Consider the following 19,523-nt stretch of genomic DNA (forward strand, 5'->3'; position numbering starts at 1 on the left):
TACACTACAAAATTAGATTTTATACAGTCGATTGCGTATGTCCACACTAAGCACATTAAGTCGGCGAAGCGCGTCCCCACTACCGTGGCTAGCAGCGACTTATGGAGCAGTGCACTGTGGGTAGCTATCCCGCAGTCTCCGCCACCCGTTGGAATTCTGGGTTAAGCTCCCAATGCCTGATGGGGCAAAAACATTGTTGCAGGCGGTTTTGAGTACGTGTCATCAATCACCCCTCCCTCTGTGAAAGCAACGTCAGACAATCGTCTTGCGCCAGACACCAGGGTGATTAGAAGAGCACAGCAAGGCGTGCTGCACATCAGAGAGGCTTTGAAAACCAGTTTCATGACTAGCCAAATTGCTTTGGGTTGGTGTGCCCTGGTCTGTGGGAAGCATGCTTCTGATTATGATCTTGGCAAGGTTGGTGGGTTATTTGAAAGCCAGAAGAAGGAGTTCAGTAAAGATCTTTCAGGATGCGGTCCTCATCAAGTATGGGTTGTAATTGTTTGATGAAACCCCACATGGATTCCAGTTGCAGGGTTCAACCTTGTGTTTAGCTGTGACACACTGGCCTTTCCCAGACATGAAGAACTCTGTGGAACTCAAAAGCATGTCTTTTTCATCAACAGAATTTGGTCCAGTAAAAGCTATTACCTCATATACCTTGTGTGTCTCATTTCCTGGAGCTAACATCGCTCCAACAACCTTGCAAATAAGAATTACCGACAGTTAAAAAAACAAACTCACACTTGGCATGGAAACAGGTTTTTCACTAGCAGTATGTGGCTTTAAAATATTAAATATGTTTGACAATACGGCCGAAGCAGTACAGAAAAAATTTCAAGTGCACAGCTAACACTCAAACAAGGGAGGGATTCTATTACCATGCATCCCCATATAGTTATCTGGGCAGGTATTTGGTTACAAGAATTTACACACATTTTATGAAATAGATGATAAACTCAAGAGATTTACCAACTTTGGAGCAAGGTGTGATGGAGCTTATAAAGTCAGCATGCTGCTTGGCTCTGGAGTTAAAGAGTTTACAGCACACCTTTGTTGCATAGGCTAATTCACCCTGCAGAAGAAATATACAAGCTTCAGTCATATATTCTATACAGCTTGTAAAGCGTGCAAGCTGAATAGTAGCATGGGATTTTTTCCTTTCTTAAAATGGACAGGAGATTAAATGCAAAAAATCCTAACAATGCAATATTAAAGTTGTATAATTTATCTTTGATCAAGAATCCGTGGTCAGAAAGCAATTTATTATTTGTGTGTTAGATACATTTTAACACAAGAAATATCTTAGTGAAACCAATGGCTCAGAAATGTCAATAGAAGTTCCTGCCATGTGTGCATGCAAGTACACCTCTACCCCGATATAACGCTGTCCTCAGGAGCCAAAAAATCTTACAGCGTTATAGGTGAAACCGCGTTATACTGAATTTGCTTTGATCCGTTGGAGCGTGCAGCCCCGCCTCCCCGGAGTGCTGCTTTACCGCATTATATCCGAATTCATGTTATATAGGGTCGCGTTATATCGGGGTAGAGGTATACATGAATTCAAAGTGGTTTCTTTGGAGAGGTTTTCCTTGATAAATGTAATAAGTTGTTGAAGATTTATTGTTTGTATTTAATACATACCATTAAATACACAGTTATGCAATGTGGACAAGGTAGTATTACAGTGTAAACAATGTAAGAATATTCAAAAATAGGTGCCTAATATTAGACTTTCAAGTCCATACTTGGGGACCTAAACAAATGACCTTATTTTCAAAGTGACTGCCACCCAGAAGCTCCCATTTGGGTACCTAAATATGAACTTGAGAGCCTTGTAGTTTTGAAAAATCTTGGCCCTTAAGATTTTGGAATTCACGCATTAAAAAAAAAATTAGCTGTCTTTATGGTAGTAGTGCAGACTTTCTGCTTAATGTATGACTGAAGTTCAGCATGCTTTAGTAAATACCAATAAAAAAGTAAATGTATGCTTAGAGGAAAATTATGTATTGTTTTCTGCCTTGTCTTGGGTACCTCATTTTGGACTTAAGAGAAGGCTGATGTTTTTGTGGTGAACAGCTGAAGAATTAATGAATACTCTGGAATAAAAAGTTTATGGGACACTATGTTTGAAAGATTATTTTTACTTAAGATCAGAAGAGTTACAGCCACATACAGTCACATTAATTCTCAAAACATGAATTTAGTTCATATTTTCATGGACCGAACTCGACATCCATATATGATAGCTTGAGGCAGAAAAAAACTAATTCTGTACAATCTTTTTAATGGTTACATAATTACCAGGATGCAATGTACTAGTGTGAAGTCAGATGACAGTAGTGTCCTTTCAAAGTGCTAAGAATATACAAAGGTAATTGCTGTTAGCAAGAAAGTTACAGATTTAAAAAAAACTTGGGCACCAGTGGGAGAAAAATTAAATATTAAGTGTTCATGAATTTAATGCTTTAAAACAGTGCTTCAACCGAGCAGGAAAACAACACTGCTATTTAGACTTTTCATTTTGCATTGAAATATATCCGAGATGGAAATATGACTAGACATTTATAGAACATTTAAGAATACATATGCTTCTTATTTCATCTTCTTAAAGCAAGTAACATTCATAGTACTTGATATTTTTCAAGCATTTTCCCCTTGTAGAAGTTTAGTGAGACTGTGCAATACTGGAGCAGTAGTCTAAGATGTCCTGGATAGTGAATTCCATGGTAACACCTGATCCAGGATAGCAACGAGCTATCAAGCCTTCAAAGTGTTTGTATTGGCGTATAAACTCATCTTGCATAGAATGCCATACAACCTGCCGAAGAAGGAATACAAACTAAGTGACATTTTATCAAGACAAAATTCAGAAAAACAAGATTTTTGTTGCATAGAATTTCTGTAAGTCCCCTTCTATAAACATTTATACAACTTCTACCAAGTCAGAATTACAAAAGAGAGGTTTTTGGGTTGTTTTAAAAAAAATATTATAAAGGGTTTAAATACAAATATCTCATGTAATTAACTGAGCAAAGAGGGTGAGATTTTATAAAATCCTCAGTGCAGTGGCCTAATTCTTCTCCCTCTAAAGTCAATGAAAGTTTCACTACTTATTTCTATGGGAACAGAATTAGGCCACCTCTGACCACTTTTTTAAATCCCATTCATAGCACTGGAAGAGAATGAACTGAAAGTATTATTCTGTGCCAAAACATATGTATAGAAATAGATGAATTTCCAGATCAGACAAGTGGTCCATCTAGTCTGATATACTATCTCCCACACTGGCCAGCACTAGATGTTTCAAGCTTGCAAGAAACCCAATAATGGACAATTATGGTATACTCTAAGAGAAGTTTCTTCTTAACTCCTGTTAGTGGTTGATTCAGTTTGTCAAAAGGAGTAGAGGCAATTGGGGGTGAATTCCCCTTTAAGAAAACTCAACCCTCAAAACATTCCATTTTGAGGAACTCATGCAGGGCTCCAAAACCCCCCCACTTATTTTCAGAAGAGTCCTGAAGCTCAAGGCACATCCCCCAAATGGGAGTATGCAGAAACAACACCTCAAAAGAAAAAGTTATGGCAAGTTACTAATTTACTGATGACGTACTTCCCAGAATACAGAGCTGTAGTTTACACAGCATTCTTTTGGTGCAAGTCAAGATGCTAATTTTCTCTCATTCCAGAGAAGCAGACTAAAGGCTATTCTACAAAGTAGTAGGATGTTTGTACAGGCATTAAAACAAGCTGAGATGTCAGATTATTCTTTATACAAATCTGATAGTTTTACCTGAAGTAAGTTTTCTTCTTCACAAAGATGTTTGTCCACCTTCTTATAGAGATTATCCAATCCCTTCTTCACTTCCTTACCAGGATATTCCTTTATAACTTTGCGAAGCTCTTGTTTATTGAAAGCCAGTTGGTAACTTACTTCCTCTTCTCTAATGCCTTGTGCCACACGAGCTTCAACACCCTCAAAGAAATGCTAAAATACAATTATAGTATTAATATAATCATAAATGTAGGGTAGTGTATATAAGTGTGGGAATACAGATCTGATGGCACATCTTGTTTCCACATGACAAAAAAACCTGACTTCAATGAAACAATACTGATTTACATCAGCTAAGGATCTGGTTCCACCCCACTAAACAGAGCAGTGTCTGCCACCACCGCACTAGAGCACTGGTTAAGCATTAACTCAGAAGGAAAAGTGTAACCACTTCTTGTAGCAGGGTTTCCCTTGAAGTCTTCTGTCAAGTGCTGATCCAGCCTAAAACTAACAAGATCATAGCCTGAAGAGAGAGAGCAGAAGAGCCGTGGATGTCTAAAGAAGAAAAAATAAAAAGCAGTAGCAATGCACATAAACATGAGATCCTAAAATAGGCATTCCAGAGCGGAGTGGGCCTTCAAAAATGTATGTAGGGAACTTACATAGTTTAACTCACATTAGGTGACAAACAAGCATTTTAGATTTTTTATATATCTATATAGAAAGACATTTCACTATGACTAATTTCTCAACCATAAAAATTCTTAATTTTCTAAAAAAACATTAAAAACTAACAATCTTAATTATAGTAAAACATAATTAACAATATTAAATACATTTGATATGCACAGCAGATATATCTTACAAATCTCACTATGGTATCCAATTGAATAGCTCAGTTTAAAGCAAAATGTGCTGCCATATATATGGATCTGGTTTTGGCAATTAAATGAGTATTAGGGTTTTTTTGTTTTGTTTTTTGTTTTTAAAGTAGTTTAGAAACAGGGTGCTAATGCTTTTACCATCTGTGGTGGGCAACAGAATCCCCAAGCTCCTAATTAGTGATGAAAGTTAGTGTTGGAAAAGAATACCTGTCTTCACATGACCATTTGGGTAAAAATTCTGCAATATATTGCAGTCATGGAGGTGTTAAATCATTGTCCTGGCGGGAGATGAGAGCCCTTTGGAAGTCACCCTGGTTGGAAGTTAACAGAACAAGAAATGGCACATCCTCACACGCCTGGAGCAGCAAACTCAAAATGTGCAAACTAGTTTTTGGAGAAAGACAGCTGTATTTTGCATTAGAAATATAGTTAGACCAAAAGATGCTTACATTTAATTTCTCAAGAGGCTGTCCCAAGGAGTAGATGACATAAGACTGGAGATGATCAGTGTATTTCTGTTTAGCTTCTTTTTTTTCAGCCTCAAGACATGAGATTTTCAAACGAGAGAGAGTTGCAAAAATACGGTGGAAGTTCTCCATCATGACCACATCCCTGGGTGTTTTCTGGCTTTCATTTGCTACTTTCTCCACTAAAATCAAAACAATAAAAAAAGATTCAACACAAATCTCTTAAGGTAATTAAAATTTCTAAATTATGGGAAAAAAGAGAGCTTTGTAAGATGAATTCAAAAGAACCAACTATAGGAACAATTCCAGAAAAGTGTCTTTGGCTTTCATGTCAAGAACAGTCATTTGTAAAAATTACTGTTATTTTAAAAATTTTTAGAGCCCTTTAATTTTAGAAAGATCCACAAACTAAATTTCTCTAGGAAGATTACCTCCTTAGGGAACCGTGTGGGATAAAACAAACAAAAGTAAGAATTCCTGGTAAGTTGTATCCTTTTAAGCAGAAATGAGGATTCAAACTGATGACTTTTTACTTGGCAAGTCTGCCAAAATGATTTCCATTGTTGAACAAGTGAGTACATGAGAATATACAAAGCAGCACTTCACATTAGTCCTAAGACTACAGAGTTCCACTCCTTACATATAGAGTATAGAGAGTAATTTATACATATTTTAAAATGATATACGATACACTTATTTACATGACTGATCCTTTTGTTTAGCAACAAGTGATTTGTACACATTGTGGAAGTTTACAAACAATTTATTTCCCTTTGAAGATATTTATGCATTGTAGCAAAACTTGAAAAAAATTATACTAAAAAGTATTTATTCTAGGCTCCCTTTGCTGTTATTGAAGATTTTTGTATTGTAATATGAGCTCTATTCTGCATATCCCAACTTTTCTTACCACGAACAATTTTTACTTAGAAAAGAACAGGAGTACTTGTAGCAGCTTAGAGACTAATAAATTTATTTGAGCATAAGCTTTCGTGGGCTTGCATCTGATGAAGTGGGCTGTAGCCCACGAAAGCTTATGCCCAAATAAATTTGTTAGTCTCTAAGATGCCACAAGTACTCCTGTTCTTTTTCCGGATAGAGACTAACACGGCTGGTACTCTGAAACCAATTTTTACTTAGAATATCTGTGTCTGTTGCCAAAGTTATTTTGTTCTTCCAGTCTCTCTTTTTAAACAGGAATGCACATAAAGGTGCCAGATCGATAGTCTTGATGATGGAAGCACTCATTTGTCCACAAAACAGGCCAATGCTAATGTATATTTCCACATACTGCCCCATCATTGCTCCTCAACCTAGTTCTAGATCACCACTCCAAGTAAACGTGTAGTAAAGTCTTTGTGCCCATTTATCCATTAGCCTTCCCACCGAAACAACGAGGATGCCATTTGTGATAGTAATTTTTGTGGCACGAATTCCTATGCTCTAGAAAATTAACTGAGATCATCAATTCATTTCAGACACATCACTGAATAGTCATTAGGAAAATACGTCGCTGCCAATTTTGGTCTTCCTCTCTTCCATTCTATCCAAAGCGTGGCAGCTACAGATACCTTACTGAGCAGCCTTGCAATCCCTTATTGCATTAAGTTCAAACCCCTCACGATCAAGACCCTGCCTATATCTCTGCTGTCTTTTTGTCTTAGTATCATCCTCAGTCGTCCTTCCTATCTCTTGTCTTTTTTTCACTTGTAGCTTTGTGCTTTTTTTTGAGTCTACTCCCAACTGGTTTGGAGCAGTCTGTGCCCTCTTTTCTGCTAAGTATCCTATCTCTCTCTCAAATATCTTCTTAAAAAAAAAAAAGTTACCTTTTCCGTAACTTGTGTTCTTTGAGATGTGTTGCTCATGTCCATTTAACTTAGGTGTGTGTGCTCACCACGTGCACCGGTGCCGGAAGTTTTTCCCTCAGCAGTATCTGTAGGGGACCGGCTCTGGCACCCCCTAGAGTGGTGCACACATACTGTGGTATATAAGGCGCCGCCGGTTCCCACCCCCACCCTCAGTTCCTTCTTGCCGGAAACTCTGACAGTGGGGAAGGGGGGGGGGGGGGGTTGTGGAATGGACACGAACAACACATCTCGAAGAACAGTTACGGAAAAGGTAACATCTCTTCTTCGAGTGATTGCTCATATCCATTCAACTTAGGTGACTCCCAAGCAGCACCCCTCGGAGGTGGGTAGGAGTTCACGGACGTGTAGATTGCAACACAGCTCTGCTAAACCCAGTGTCATCCCTGGCCTGCTGAGCGATGGCGTGGTGGGCCGTGAACATGTGCACCGAGGACCCCGTCATGGTTCGACAGATGTCCTGGCTCAGGAAGTGTGCCAGGAAGGCCGCCAAAGATGCCTGAGCTCTGGTCGAGTGGGCTCGGATGATCGGTGGCGGAGGGACTCCCACCAACTCGTAGCTGGTCCGAATGCAAGAGATGATCCAGTTAGAAATCCTCTGCATGGACACTGAGAGGCCCTTCATCCTATCAGCTGTAGAGATGAAAACCTGAGTTGACTAACAGAAAGGTTTTGTCCGATCTAGGTAGTAAGCCAGAGCCCTTCTTACATTCAAAGCATGAAGGTGCCTGTGACGCTCTGTACCTCGGGGGAACACCCTACACCCCCATGTTCATCTTTATAAAATGATTGTGTAGTATCCAATGCAAAGTCTGTCATGTGGGTATCTTCGGAAGGCTCATGATGCACTGAGCATGGTTGTTATAGTAATTATTGCAGTAATGTTATATAGGTTATAATTTCATGTATGTTGTTATGAGGCTGAAAATGTATCCTCGTGGCTTAAAATAAGCCCAGACAAAAACTCTCCAAGAGCAGAGGGGCAGTTCACACCTCATCAGGGCAGGTATGGGACAAACCCAGCCCAGCCTCACAGGAACAAAGGACACTGGCCTAGGCAGCAACAAAAGAATCTGTTAGACTTTCGAAGGAGTCACCCCCCTTCCTTTGGTCAGTTTGGAACTGCAATGAGGTAATGCTCAAGGGGGAGGGGGCAAAGCCAAGAGGAAAGAAAGAACATGATAAAAGGGAGAGACATTTGCCAGGCTCTCTCTCTCTCCCACCTAAATCTACAGACACCACACCAAGCAACTGAAGCAGTGTTCAAAGGGGAGAGCCTGGCTGAAGAGCAATCGGCCAGCCTGTGGTGAGAAACATCTAAGTTTGTAAGGGCATTGAAAGTGTTAAAATCAGCTTAGAATGCACTTTGCTTTTATTTCATTTGACCAAATCTGACTTATGTTTTGACTTATAAATCACTTAAAATCTATCTTTATATAATTAATAAATCTGTTTATTCTACTTGAATCAGTGCGTTTGGTTTGAAGTGTGTCAGAGATTCTCCTTGGGATAACACCTGGTACATATCAATTTCTTTGTTAAACTGACAAACTCATATAAACTTGCAGCATCCAGCCGGCATAACTGGACACTGCACGACGGAAGTTCCCAGGGTTGTGTCTGGGACCGGAGGTATTGGCTAGGGTCATTCGGTTGCACAATCCAAGAAGCAGCTTACATGCCAGAGCCTGTGTGCGAACAGCACAGGAGTGGGGGTTCTCACAGCAGAGCAGGGTAAGGCTGGCTCCCAGAGTCAAGAATTGGAGTGACCTAGCAGATCACCGGTCCAGATAACACCAGACGGGAACATCACAGCTCTCTCTTCACTAGTCTCATGGGGTTTAGGGCAGAACACCAGAAGGAAGATGTCTGCTTTCCACATGAGCCAGGATACCACCTTGGGAAGCAAGACCAGGTGGGGCTGGAACTGGACCATGTCTGTATAGAAGATTGTGTACAGTAGTTCTGAGGTCAGGGCTCACCTCGCCAACATCACCGCCACCAGGAAAACTACCTTCCATGATAGGTGAGACAGGGAGCACAAGTCCAAAGGCTCAAAGGGTGGGCCCATGAGCCTGGACAGAACAAAGTTGAGATCCCACTGAAGGGCCGGGGACCAGACTTGATGAAAGTCTCTCTCAAGGCCTCTAAGGAACCTGATCATCATGTCATGTCACATCACATCTGCCCCTGGATTGGTGGATGAAAGGCCGAAATGGCTGCCAGATGCACCCTGATAAAGGAGCGCGCCAGGCCCTAGTTTCTTAAATGAAGCAGGTAGTCCCAGATCGACTGCACCAAAGAATGCGAAGGGGAGATGCCCTGTTTGGCTGCCCAGCAGGAGAACCTCATCCAGTTTGCCAGGTAGGTCTGCCTACTCGAGGGCTTTCTACTCTCGAAGAGGCCCTTCTGGACCCCTTCCAGACAAGCCCATTCATCTGGGTTCAGCTAAGCAACATCCATGCCATGACGTGGAGGGATGCAAGGTTGAAGTGCAAGAGTTGGCTGTGATCCTGTGACAGCAGGTCCGGTCAGTTCGGCAGGGGCCAGGGAGGGATCGCTGACAAGCTTGATAGCATCCTGAACTAGTGCTGGTGAGGCCACCCCGGGGCGATCATGATAACCTGAGCCTTGTCTCTCTTGATTTTCACTAGGACCTTGCTGATGAGTGGAATTGGAGGGAATGTGTACATCAGGCTTCGTGCCCACAGCAGGAGGAAGGCATTGGAGAGGGAGCCCTTGCCCAGGCCCCATCTGGAGTAAAACCAGTGGCACCTCCTGTTCTGCCTGGTGGCGAACAAGTCCACTTGGGGAGTTCCCCCACCTCTGGAAGATCATGCCAGCTATCTCCAGGTGGAGCACCCACTCGTGGTGAGAGGAGAAGTCCCTGCTTAGGTGATCTGCTAGTGCATTCCTAGCACCTGGGAGGTGACATGCTTCTAGATGGATTACGAGTGCCTCTTGGCAGAGGGCCAAGGATCATACTCTGCCTTGCCTGTTGATGTAGAACATCGAGGCTGTGTTCATGAGGACTCTGACCAACATGTGAGGTAGGAAGACCGCACATGCTCTGCGCACCACCCTGAGCCTCTTTTATGTTTATGTGTAGCGTCGATTCCTCTGGGGACCACATACCTTGGGTCTGGAGGGTGCAGAGGTGCGCCCTCCAGCCAAGGTCTGAGGTGTCCTAAACCAACTCCTTCCAGGACATTCCCGGGGTCAGTCCACCATCGAAGCGAGGTAAGTATCGTCGCGGGAATGGTGACGATCTTCTCCAGGTGGTCCCTGGACTGGGAGTAGACCGTCACCAGCCATTGCTGCAGAGATCACATCTGGAGCCTGGCGTGACACACCACATATGTGCACGCTGCCATGTGACCTAGGAGACGCAGGCAAACCCTGGCCATAGTCCGTGATGTGGTCCGTCAATGCCCTGAATCTCTCAAGCGGCAGGAACGCCCTTGGCGCAGGTCGAATCGAGCACCGCTCCGATGAACACTGTCCCAACTTCCTGTCACTCCGCCTGGAGTCAGATCTGGAGCATGATCGTAGGGACTGGTGGCGCTTGATGGATCCACGACGGCTTGGAGCCGGCGAGCTACGTCTCGCGCTTGACAAGCAGTACCAGGATAAGGAGCAGGACTGGGAGTCAAAGCAGGCCCAGTGCCGGGAAGCGCCCGCACACGGCGATGCCCTCCTAGGGGATCGGGAATGGTACAGTCAATCCCTCGACGGGTCCCTGGAGGGGGTGCGTGCCTCCAAAGGTCTGCGCCCGGTGGCCAGCAAGCTGCACCTCGAGCCTCTCTGTCCGTGCCCAAGGTCCAGGGACTGAATAGGGTGGTGCAGCCCTACTGCAGTCAGATGTGTGGTGGCTACGGGAGGGTGAGCACTAGCGGGACATCCCCTGTGACGGGGAATGGTGGACTGGGGACCAAAGTGGTCCAAACGCGGGTTTACCCCATGACCAGGGAACCAGTAGCTGGTGTGGGTGACACCAGGAGGGACGTGATCTCCTGCGCCACCTGCAAGGCTTCCTGCATGGACTGCACCCGTGGCTGACGGAGGCCTCTGCCGCTATCCGGGGTAGCAGGCAGGGAGTGGGTTGGGCTACATCACTCCCCTGGAGCTTGGGCCCGAGATCCCAACGTGGGTGAAGAGTGGCCCAGCAGGGGACCTTGCTTACACCCAGTCTTATCCTTTCCCTTGTGGGAGGTTGGAGATCAGCCTCGTCCTGCCTTCTTGGGCTACTTGGTCGGAGCCATGGATGGGGACTAGTGCCAGCTAGTGAACAGTCCCAGTGGGGCAACGCACACTGAGGTCACGGTACTCTGTGCCGAGTCGGAGCATTGTTCCGGTGTTGGGGTGAGGGCCAACTCCATAAGGAGCGCTCTTAAACGAATATTGCACTCCTTCTTAGTCCTTGGCTTGAAGGACTTGCAAATTTTGCACTTCTCACTAATGTGTCCTTCGCCCAAGCAACACAGACAACTGCTGTGTGGATTACTAACAGGCATGGGCCTCTTGGAGCAATCACAGGGCCTAAAACCTAGGGATCGGGGCATGCCCCGTCCTGAGGCAAAGTCCTGTTCGGTACTTACAAAGTCTTTAACTATAGCTAAGGTATTTATAAACGTTAATAGAAAAAAACATACAGTATAATACAAAAGATAACTAGTTCGTATGAACAAGCAGCTACATCACTAACTGAAGCAGCAACAGTCCAGCACCGTCACTGGCAAGAAGGAACTGAGGGTGGGGGGAACCAGCAGCGCCCTATATACCACGGCATGTGCGCGCCACTCCAGGGAGTGCTGGAGGCGGTCCTCCACGGATACTGCGGAGGGAAAAACTTCCAGCACTGGTGCATGTGGTGAGCACACACACCTAAGTTGAATGGACAGCAATCACTCAAAGAAGAATGCACTTTTGTGAATCCTTCCTATCCTGATGATCTCACCGATATTACCACCACATCTTCCTATGCATCTGTTTTTACTCTTTTGGATTTGTCTCTTGGACTGTAAACTCTTTAAGTGTCATCTCACTTGTTTTGTGATGTACTACATACATTTGTGATGCTATGTAATTCAGAGTGATGACTGAAATAAAGGTGAAAGTCTCAGTAATTAATTGGAGTCTCCAAACTCCTTCTTTATAGCCTTTAAGAAGGTGAATATTTTGTTTTTAAAAGCTTTTAATAGTTCCGCTCAGTAACAAAATATAGGTACATATATAGAAGTTAAAAATTCATATACATTTTAAGATAAAATAATGAATATTTGTCCCCTACCACCCACGCAGAACCCTGAATGCTGGTCAGAGCAGGGATGCTGCTTTTCAAATAGTCTGCTTTAAACATTAAAAATGCACCTATGTTTTAAGTTCACTTAACGCATGCTAGTATGTTACTGATTTCAGTAATTAACATTTTCTAAAAATGATGGTGCCAAAAATTTCAGTCCAGATTTGGTGTCAAAGGCTTATGACAAGATTATTATTATTTTTAATAGTAGTAAATGTACTTCTCAAATTTTTGGGACTAGGATGCCCAATAGTGCTGCCATCTGGATCTGTCTATGTGGGAAATATACTTGATCTGCAGAACAAATATTGTCTACCAAATTGCTGTTCTGCATTCTCCATTGGCCAGTTTATGGAAAGCTATTTATGTTAGTACATCAGGCAGACGAAGAATGGGTTTGTGGAAGTATGTTGGGCATTGCAATAGACCTTACCATTGATGAAAACACTTCTTATAAGTTTTATGTAGGCTTTATCTAAATCTCCTCGTCGCTCTGCATTTTTGAAAATAGATTCAGCAAGTGCTGCAAATTCTTCAAATTCAGCAACAAATGTAAGGATCCCAACTTTACTCTTCTTTGATATCTTTACCTCCTCCATCTGTTTTATTTGATTGCTCTTAAGTTAAAAACAAAAAGGTTAATTAGTCCCTAATATTTTTTCTGAAACTTGACCTAAAAAAAGAAATAAGAAAAATACTCAAACACATTGAAAAATCAGTACGTTTATTCACATAAGACTTGAATAATGTTCCTTTTATCTTTATGATGTTATGTTTTTTAAACCTTTTAACCCAAACAAACCTTTAATAAATCAGGGTGACGCACTATGAAGGAATTTATGAGTATACCAAATCTTTGAGCTTTTATCTTCTTCCTTTCGGTTTACCTTTTTAGCTTGGAAAAGAGACGGCTAAGGGGAGATATGATTGAGGTCTATAAAATCATGACTGGTGTAGAGAAAGTAGATAAGGAAGTGTTGCTTACTACTTCTCATAACTCAAGAACTAGGGGTCACCAAATGAAATTAATAGACAGCAGGTTTAAAACAAATAAAAGGAAGTATTTCTTCACACAACACACAGCCAACCTGTGGAACTTCTTGCCAGAGGATGTTGTGAAGGCCAAGACTATAACAGGGTTAAAAAAAGAACTAGATAAATTCATGGAGTATAGGTCCATCAATGGCTATTAGCCAGGATAGGCAGGAATGGTGTCTCTAGCCTCTGTTTGCGGAAGCTGGGAATAAGTGATAGGGGATGGATCCCTTGATGATTACCTGTTCTGTTCATTCCCTCTGGGGCACCTGGCACTGGCCACTGTCAGAAGACAGGATACTGGGCTAGATGGACCTTCAGTCTGATCCGGTAGGGCTATTCTTATGTACCTTACATAAAGAGGTACATATTCTAGAACGTACAAATATCAAGATAGTTGTTTATTAAATTAAATTCTCATATGCAGCCAAGTTAAAAAAAATTCTAAGAAAGGAATCAAACATTGTTTTCTTCCTTTATTGAAAGTTGGATCATCAGTAAGTTTTGTCTCCGATTCTTGGCTAGATCTACACCAGAAACTGTTGTCGGTATAATAATGTTGGTTAAGGATGTGTTTGGGGTTTTTCTGTTTATTTTTTTTTTAAATGACATTTTTATACTGGCAAAAGTCCTAGTTAAATGCAGTTGTACTGGCAAAAAACAGTCCGATTGCGGACATAGCTGATTTTAGTCATGGAACTATTTTCACCAGTAAAAGCTGTGTTAACATTAAGTAGGTTTGCCAGTATAGCTATATTGGCAAACCTTTTCTATTGTAGACTAGACACCTGTCTCCTTCACACACATACTTTTTGATTCTGATAGGGTCATAAAAAATGTCTTTAGTAACATAAACCAAATTTTGTTCAGCAAGTCAGGTGACCTGAGGGCTAAAGTCTGCATGCCTTGCTCATGCCTATAGTTTCAAGGAGATCACTGGTGAGAGAAAAGTAGGCAGGATTTGGCACTGGAATACTAAGAATCTGAGTTCTTATAAGTGACTGCGTTTTTCCAGTTCCTTCCTGAATGTTCATTAGACAAAGCTAACCACCAATTATTTAAACGTTGTTGCAAGTCCACCCAAGTTATTTTGTGTTAATTTAAAAATCAATACATAGTGATAAGATTTCCCCACCACCACCTTTAAATTAACTCCAAAGACATCTAAGATTTAGGGTTGTTTTACATTTAAACTTACTAGCAGTTGGCTGCCTTTAATATTATGATTAGTTTAATCTAAGTAACCAAGAACTTACAATGCATTTGTCAAAGTTCCTTTTGACAGTCACCAAAACATTTCCAAGTGTTGTGCTGAGGAAGGAAGCTGGGTCCACATTTTGTGCTGTCCATACATGGTGACTCATCTTAACTAACATATAAAGGGAATTAAAACTATCAATCTTGTCCCCCAGAGCTATAAGGTTATTCAGCTCTGGCTCAATACAGCGAAATATTTTTATCATCATCTGTCGGATCATGTCTTTCCTGTTAAAAAAAATAAAAATAAAAATAACAAATCTGACAGTTCACTGGGCTACTATACATTTTCTATCATATATATTTTAAGAAAAATGTATGAGTATTTAACAGTCTCATTTTTACTTAACCTTAATGAGCATCAAGGTTTTCAGGGAATGAGGCTAAAGGAAGAATAAAATAATTTTTGCCAGTCTTAATGGGATATTGCCATGGTCAAAAAATTACAGTTTAACTACATTTAAAAATGTTTTCTTCACATTGCCTGCTAGATCCTAGAAAGCCTATCTGGTTTCCAAAATAGAGTCTTTCACGTGCTTAAAGTTCAATCTACTCTCCTGGATATTTTTACAAAACTAACAAAGGGATGGGTGGGTTTCCTTGTAGATTTTGTTTTATTATAACATATCCAGCCAGGCACATTTAACTGCAATAAATTTAAATTTAAGTATAAATTATACAAGTTAACTATTCAATGTTTACTAAAAAATGTAGAAGTCATTAATTTTAACTGCAGGAAACAAAAGTAACTGTAGATTTATCACTATGGGTAAAAAAAATCAAAGATTTATACTTCATTAGAGAAAATAAATCTCTAGCCTCAAAAGCGAACAATGATGAAACATCAACACATACTCAGATGATATAGCTTGTGGAACACCAGAATTATGAGACCGGGATAAAGTTCCTCCATCCATTTCGTCTGCTTCATTCTGCAAGAATTATGCAGGTATTTTACATAAATATGAATCTTAAAAGCAAGGAGTTAACTAGGTTATATCCCTATCTAACTAAAATTCTCTATTAAGCTGGTAGGTAGGTCTAAGAAAAACAATTACCAGCAGCAATCATTATTTGAAGGTCATATTTACAATAGAGACACACATTCATCCTCTGTTACAAGAGAAGATACCTGGGCGTACTCCATGGCATAACATTCTGAACCTTAATACCACCCCCTCATCTGGAGGTAAACAGAGTGGTCACCACTAAATAGCCAACATTTTCTATTCAAGGCTTTGTCATTGCCGTAAACTCTGCAAAACACTGTCCCACCCTATGATCTTCCCTTGATTGTTTGCCTTGCCTTATCAACTGTTAGCATTCATAAGTTAGTGTAGTAAATTATATCAAATGCTGCTGACAGAACAGCATGGACATTTGATCTTTAAATATCCATAGAAAGAGATCACCCATCAAATCCACAAGTGCAGCCTGTGCCATATGCAGATCTGTATTCAGATTGACAATCCGAGGCAGTGACGTACTCTGAGATATCTCACCAATGTGTTCTCAAGAAATGGGAAGGTGAAAGATTAAATATTGGCAATATTTGCCCAGATTCAAACAAATATCCACCTGATGCTGACAGCTATGGCCACAGAACAGCTTCCTTAACTCAAGCTAAACAACTTACCACCTGAAGGGAGGTGTTGACAATCTCCACCCAGTTCCCCTCTGGCCTTCCAACCATAGACTGTAGTACTTACACTATTGTAACAACACTGTAAAAACTGTGAAGTATGGTACATCAATGAGCAACACTGGACTAAACTCAAGTAGAGAAGACTATGGGTGAAATCCTGGCCCTATTAAGGCAATTGCAAAACTACCAATGACCCCAATAGGGCCAGCATTTCACCCTTAGCGTTTGTGCAGTCTGCATCCATAGAAGCAGACTGTTTAATCACAGTCAGCTAGACTTTCTCTGCAAAGTAACATGATGTTTCTTTTTGACACGGACTCATATCAAGACAGGAGCAAGGACAGCCTCAACTAATCAGGTTGCCTTCTATTCAAAATAAGTCCCCTGACACCTACCATGACACTGTCCGCAAGTCAGGCAACTGCACACAGAAGTGCATATTTAGTTTTCTATTCAGTTGTCCAGCTGTTTGTATGCACAACTCCCAAATTTGTATTAGCAATCATGATAGCCATGCATGCAAATTTAACAACCGAGGCTAATGTCAGTCTCTAAACTCAGACTAAATAACTTAGCCTCATCTGCACAGATCAGCCAAACTCTGTTAGACAGTTTTAATTTCAACAGCTTAAAATAGTTAAATGATTGTTCCTTCATTTAGTTTGAAACCCAGTTTAAATGTGGACAAAGAGATAGCCATTATGGTTTTCTGTGGCAGAAATCTTCCAGGCACAGCTAAAATACCCCTTGAAGCAACTAAGCTGTTTTAAGTAAGTATAGACATTTTCTAAAAAAGTACTTAAGAGCTAGCATCTCATATGAAAGCTTAAGAAACCTTTGAAAATCCAACCATCTTAGAAGAAGACACAGAAAGAGATAAAATACTTAAGGGGTGAAAAAAATCACTTTCCTCTGAGGGAAAACAAGAAAAAAGTGATGGGTGATTAACAAGAGAATCTCAATAATAATCATTATAAAATATTAACAGTTGTAGAATTGTGCACTGAGGAACATTCCCAGAAAACAATGTACTATGAAGGCTTACCTTTATTTCCCCACACATAGCTATAAAGGTTTTCTAGATTCTAGATTTCCCCCCCTTTTATTTGCCACCATTATTCCAAATACTATGTTTCTTAGCACTTCAACAATATACTTAGAATAAAAATAATTCAAAATAAAAGAAAGGGTCTAATTTACTACATCCTTTTCTTCTTCCACTGTTTAACTGTAAAGTACATTCAGATTTCCCTTTACTATAATATTAGGGAAAATGGATTTGAGACATTCTGGTTAAAATCCATTATGCACTCTAGACTTCTTTGACATTAACTTGCAAACTACAAAAATTCTGCTGACTATTATTCACACTTTAGGACCCAAACTTGCAAACACACATGCATTTAAACAACTTTATTCATATGAGCAGCTCCACTGACTTTAGTGAGAGTTATCGTGTGTATTTGTAGCAATTGGGCCTTCATCGCCACAATATTATTTCAACACCTAATACAACAATTTTGTGTTAAAGACCATACATAGATTATATATCATTTTAGCTAAATTGAAATAAGTCATACCATTGTTGTTCCCATGCTTTGATGCTGCTGTAGTTTGAAGAATTTGCTAATGAAGTCCTGTTCTGCCAGACACAGGGGCTCCAGTTCGCTTAGAACTTGCTCAAAGATCTAAAGTAAACCAACATAATTTGATTAAACCCACCCATACATACACACCCCAATGCACTGTAGCCAATTATAACAATATTCTTAGTTTTAATTTATTTTCCATTGCTTGTGTGATCCTAAGAACCACTCGATGCCAGCTGGCAAAGGATTCACTGTTCTGTAACAACTCCTAATAGGCGTGACAAACTAACTACACTTGGCACACTGCATTCATAGTATATATCCATAAAGAATATCATGTGATATCTTTAATAAAAGCTGGGTTCACACTGGTCATTAATATCATTGTGAAATGTACGTGCAAATAGCATGTCTATGATGGATAGACACACACCAGTGGTGCCAGAATAGGGGAGTCAGGGGGCCGTGGCCCATCCACTTTGCTCCTCTTCACCCTGAGGCTCCCCCGGCCAAGCCAGCAGCTGGAGCCCAGCCGAGGAGCCCAGGCAGCTGTGGGGTGCCGGGCCGCAGACCCACCTGCCCTGGGTTGGGGGAGCCCATGGGGTGAGGACACAGGCTCGGGGGCTGCTCTTGGGCCCCCCATCCCAGGCAGATGGATGGTCTATGGTGCAGCACCCCACAGCTGCTCACACGGCTCTTACCATGTCCGGGCTGCAGCCCCGCAGCTGGAGCCAAGTCCAGGTAAGAGCTGTGTTTGGCCCGGGCAGCTGTGGGGAGCCGCGGACCTTCCTGCCCTGGGTGCGGACACAAGCCAGGGGCTGTTCTGGACCTCCTCCCTTGGCAGGTGGAAGGTCCATGGCTCCCAGCCTCCTCCAGCTTCCGGTTTGGCTGGGGGCAGGGCCTTGGATGGAAGAGGAAGGGCGGAGGGCCCTGGTCCTGGCCTCCCCACTTTTGGGCAGGCTCTGCCGCCCTTGATACACACACAATAAAAATATATTCTTAAAAAGTCTGAATCAAGGCAGGGTTGACAAACAGATTTCTGCCAAAGGATGTATATTCACCTGTCTGCCTTAGTTTACATGTAAATTAAGTATAGTAAACCAACACAATGGAAACCCTGTTTGCATACAAGTCAACACGGTGTTGGCATGCTAGAGAATAGACCACCAGGGTCATCCTGACTCTGGGAACAAGCAATCAATTGTGGAGGCTGGAGAAGACAAAAGGACACCTCTTTATCCTGTACCTAAAGAAGTAACTGTTATGTTATGACATTTGTGAAAACATGTTCCCAATCAGTCTAGGTTAGAAATGCTGCAAGAAAGCTTTGGGGAATATAAAGTCTGTTTTTAGACAGATGGTTAGTCTGGTAAAGTTAAGTTGAGTTTCTAGGACGCTTGTATTGATTTTGTTTTGTATGTAACCTTTCAGTCTCTATTATCCTTACTCACTATCCATTAAATTTTAACCTTTGATAATACAATTATGATTGTTTTCACTATAAATATCTCTCACTACTGCGATGTTACATAAGAGCTGATCCTCAGTTGAATCAAACAGGCTCGTGTGTACATCTGCTTAGGGATAGCAAACCTGCTAATTTCAGCAAGTGTCCAGTGGTTAGAGGCTGGACATTACAGGGGAGTGCTTCACAGGGGCTCAGCAATTGAGGTATGCCTACTGTTAACGTGTAAGCCAAAGTAA

The 19,523-nt window shown here is 41.5% G+C and overlaps 1 protein-coding gene across 17 annotated transcripts in view; it reads right to left on the reverse strand.

Annotated features, from left to right (window-relative positions):
* Positions 1-2,128: 2,128 nt before the first annotated feature.
* Positions 2,129-19,523, reverse strand: part of EXOC1 (exocyst complex component 1) — a 60,585-nt gene continuing 43,190 nt past the window's right edge. For all 17 annotated transcript variants that reach the window (XM_005299123.5, XM_005299121.5, XM_065596875.1 and 14 more), the window contains 7 exons: positions 17,811-17,918; positions 15,441-15,517; positions 14,585-14,813; positions 12,727-12,910; positions 5,109-5,308; positions 3,794-3,988; positions 2,129-2,821 (listed from right to left, as the gene is read on the reverse strand). In XM_005299123.5, the coding sequence (XP_005299180.1) occupies positions 2,669-2,821; positions 3,794-3,988; positions 5,109-5,308; positions 12,727-12,910; positions 14,585-14,813; positions 15,441-15,517; positions 17,811-17,918 (1,146 nt within the window). In that variant the 3' untranslated portion in view covers positions 2,129-2,668. The remainder of the gene's footprint in view (positions 2,822-3,793; positions 3,989-5,108; positions 5,309-12,726; positions 12,911-14,584; positions 14,814-15,440; positions 15,518-17,810; positions 17,919-19,523) is intronic.

This window comes from Chrysemys picta, chromosome 5, assembly GCF_011386835.1.
Source record: "Chrysemys picta bellii isolate R12L10 chromosome 5, ASM1138683v2, whole genome shotgun sequence".
NCBI classification, from domain to species: Eukaryota; Metazoa; Chordata; order Testudines; family Emydidae; genus Chrysemys; species Chrysemys picta.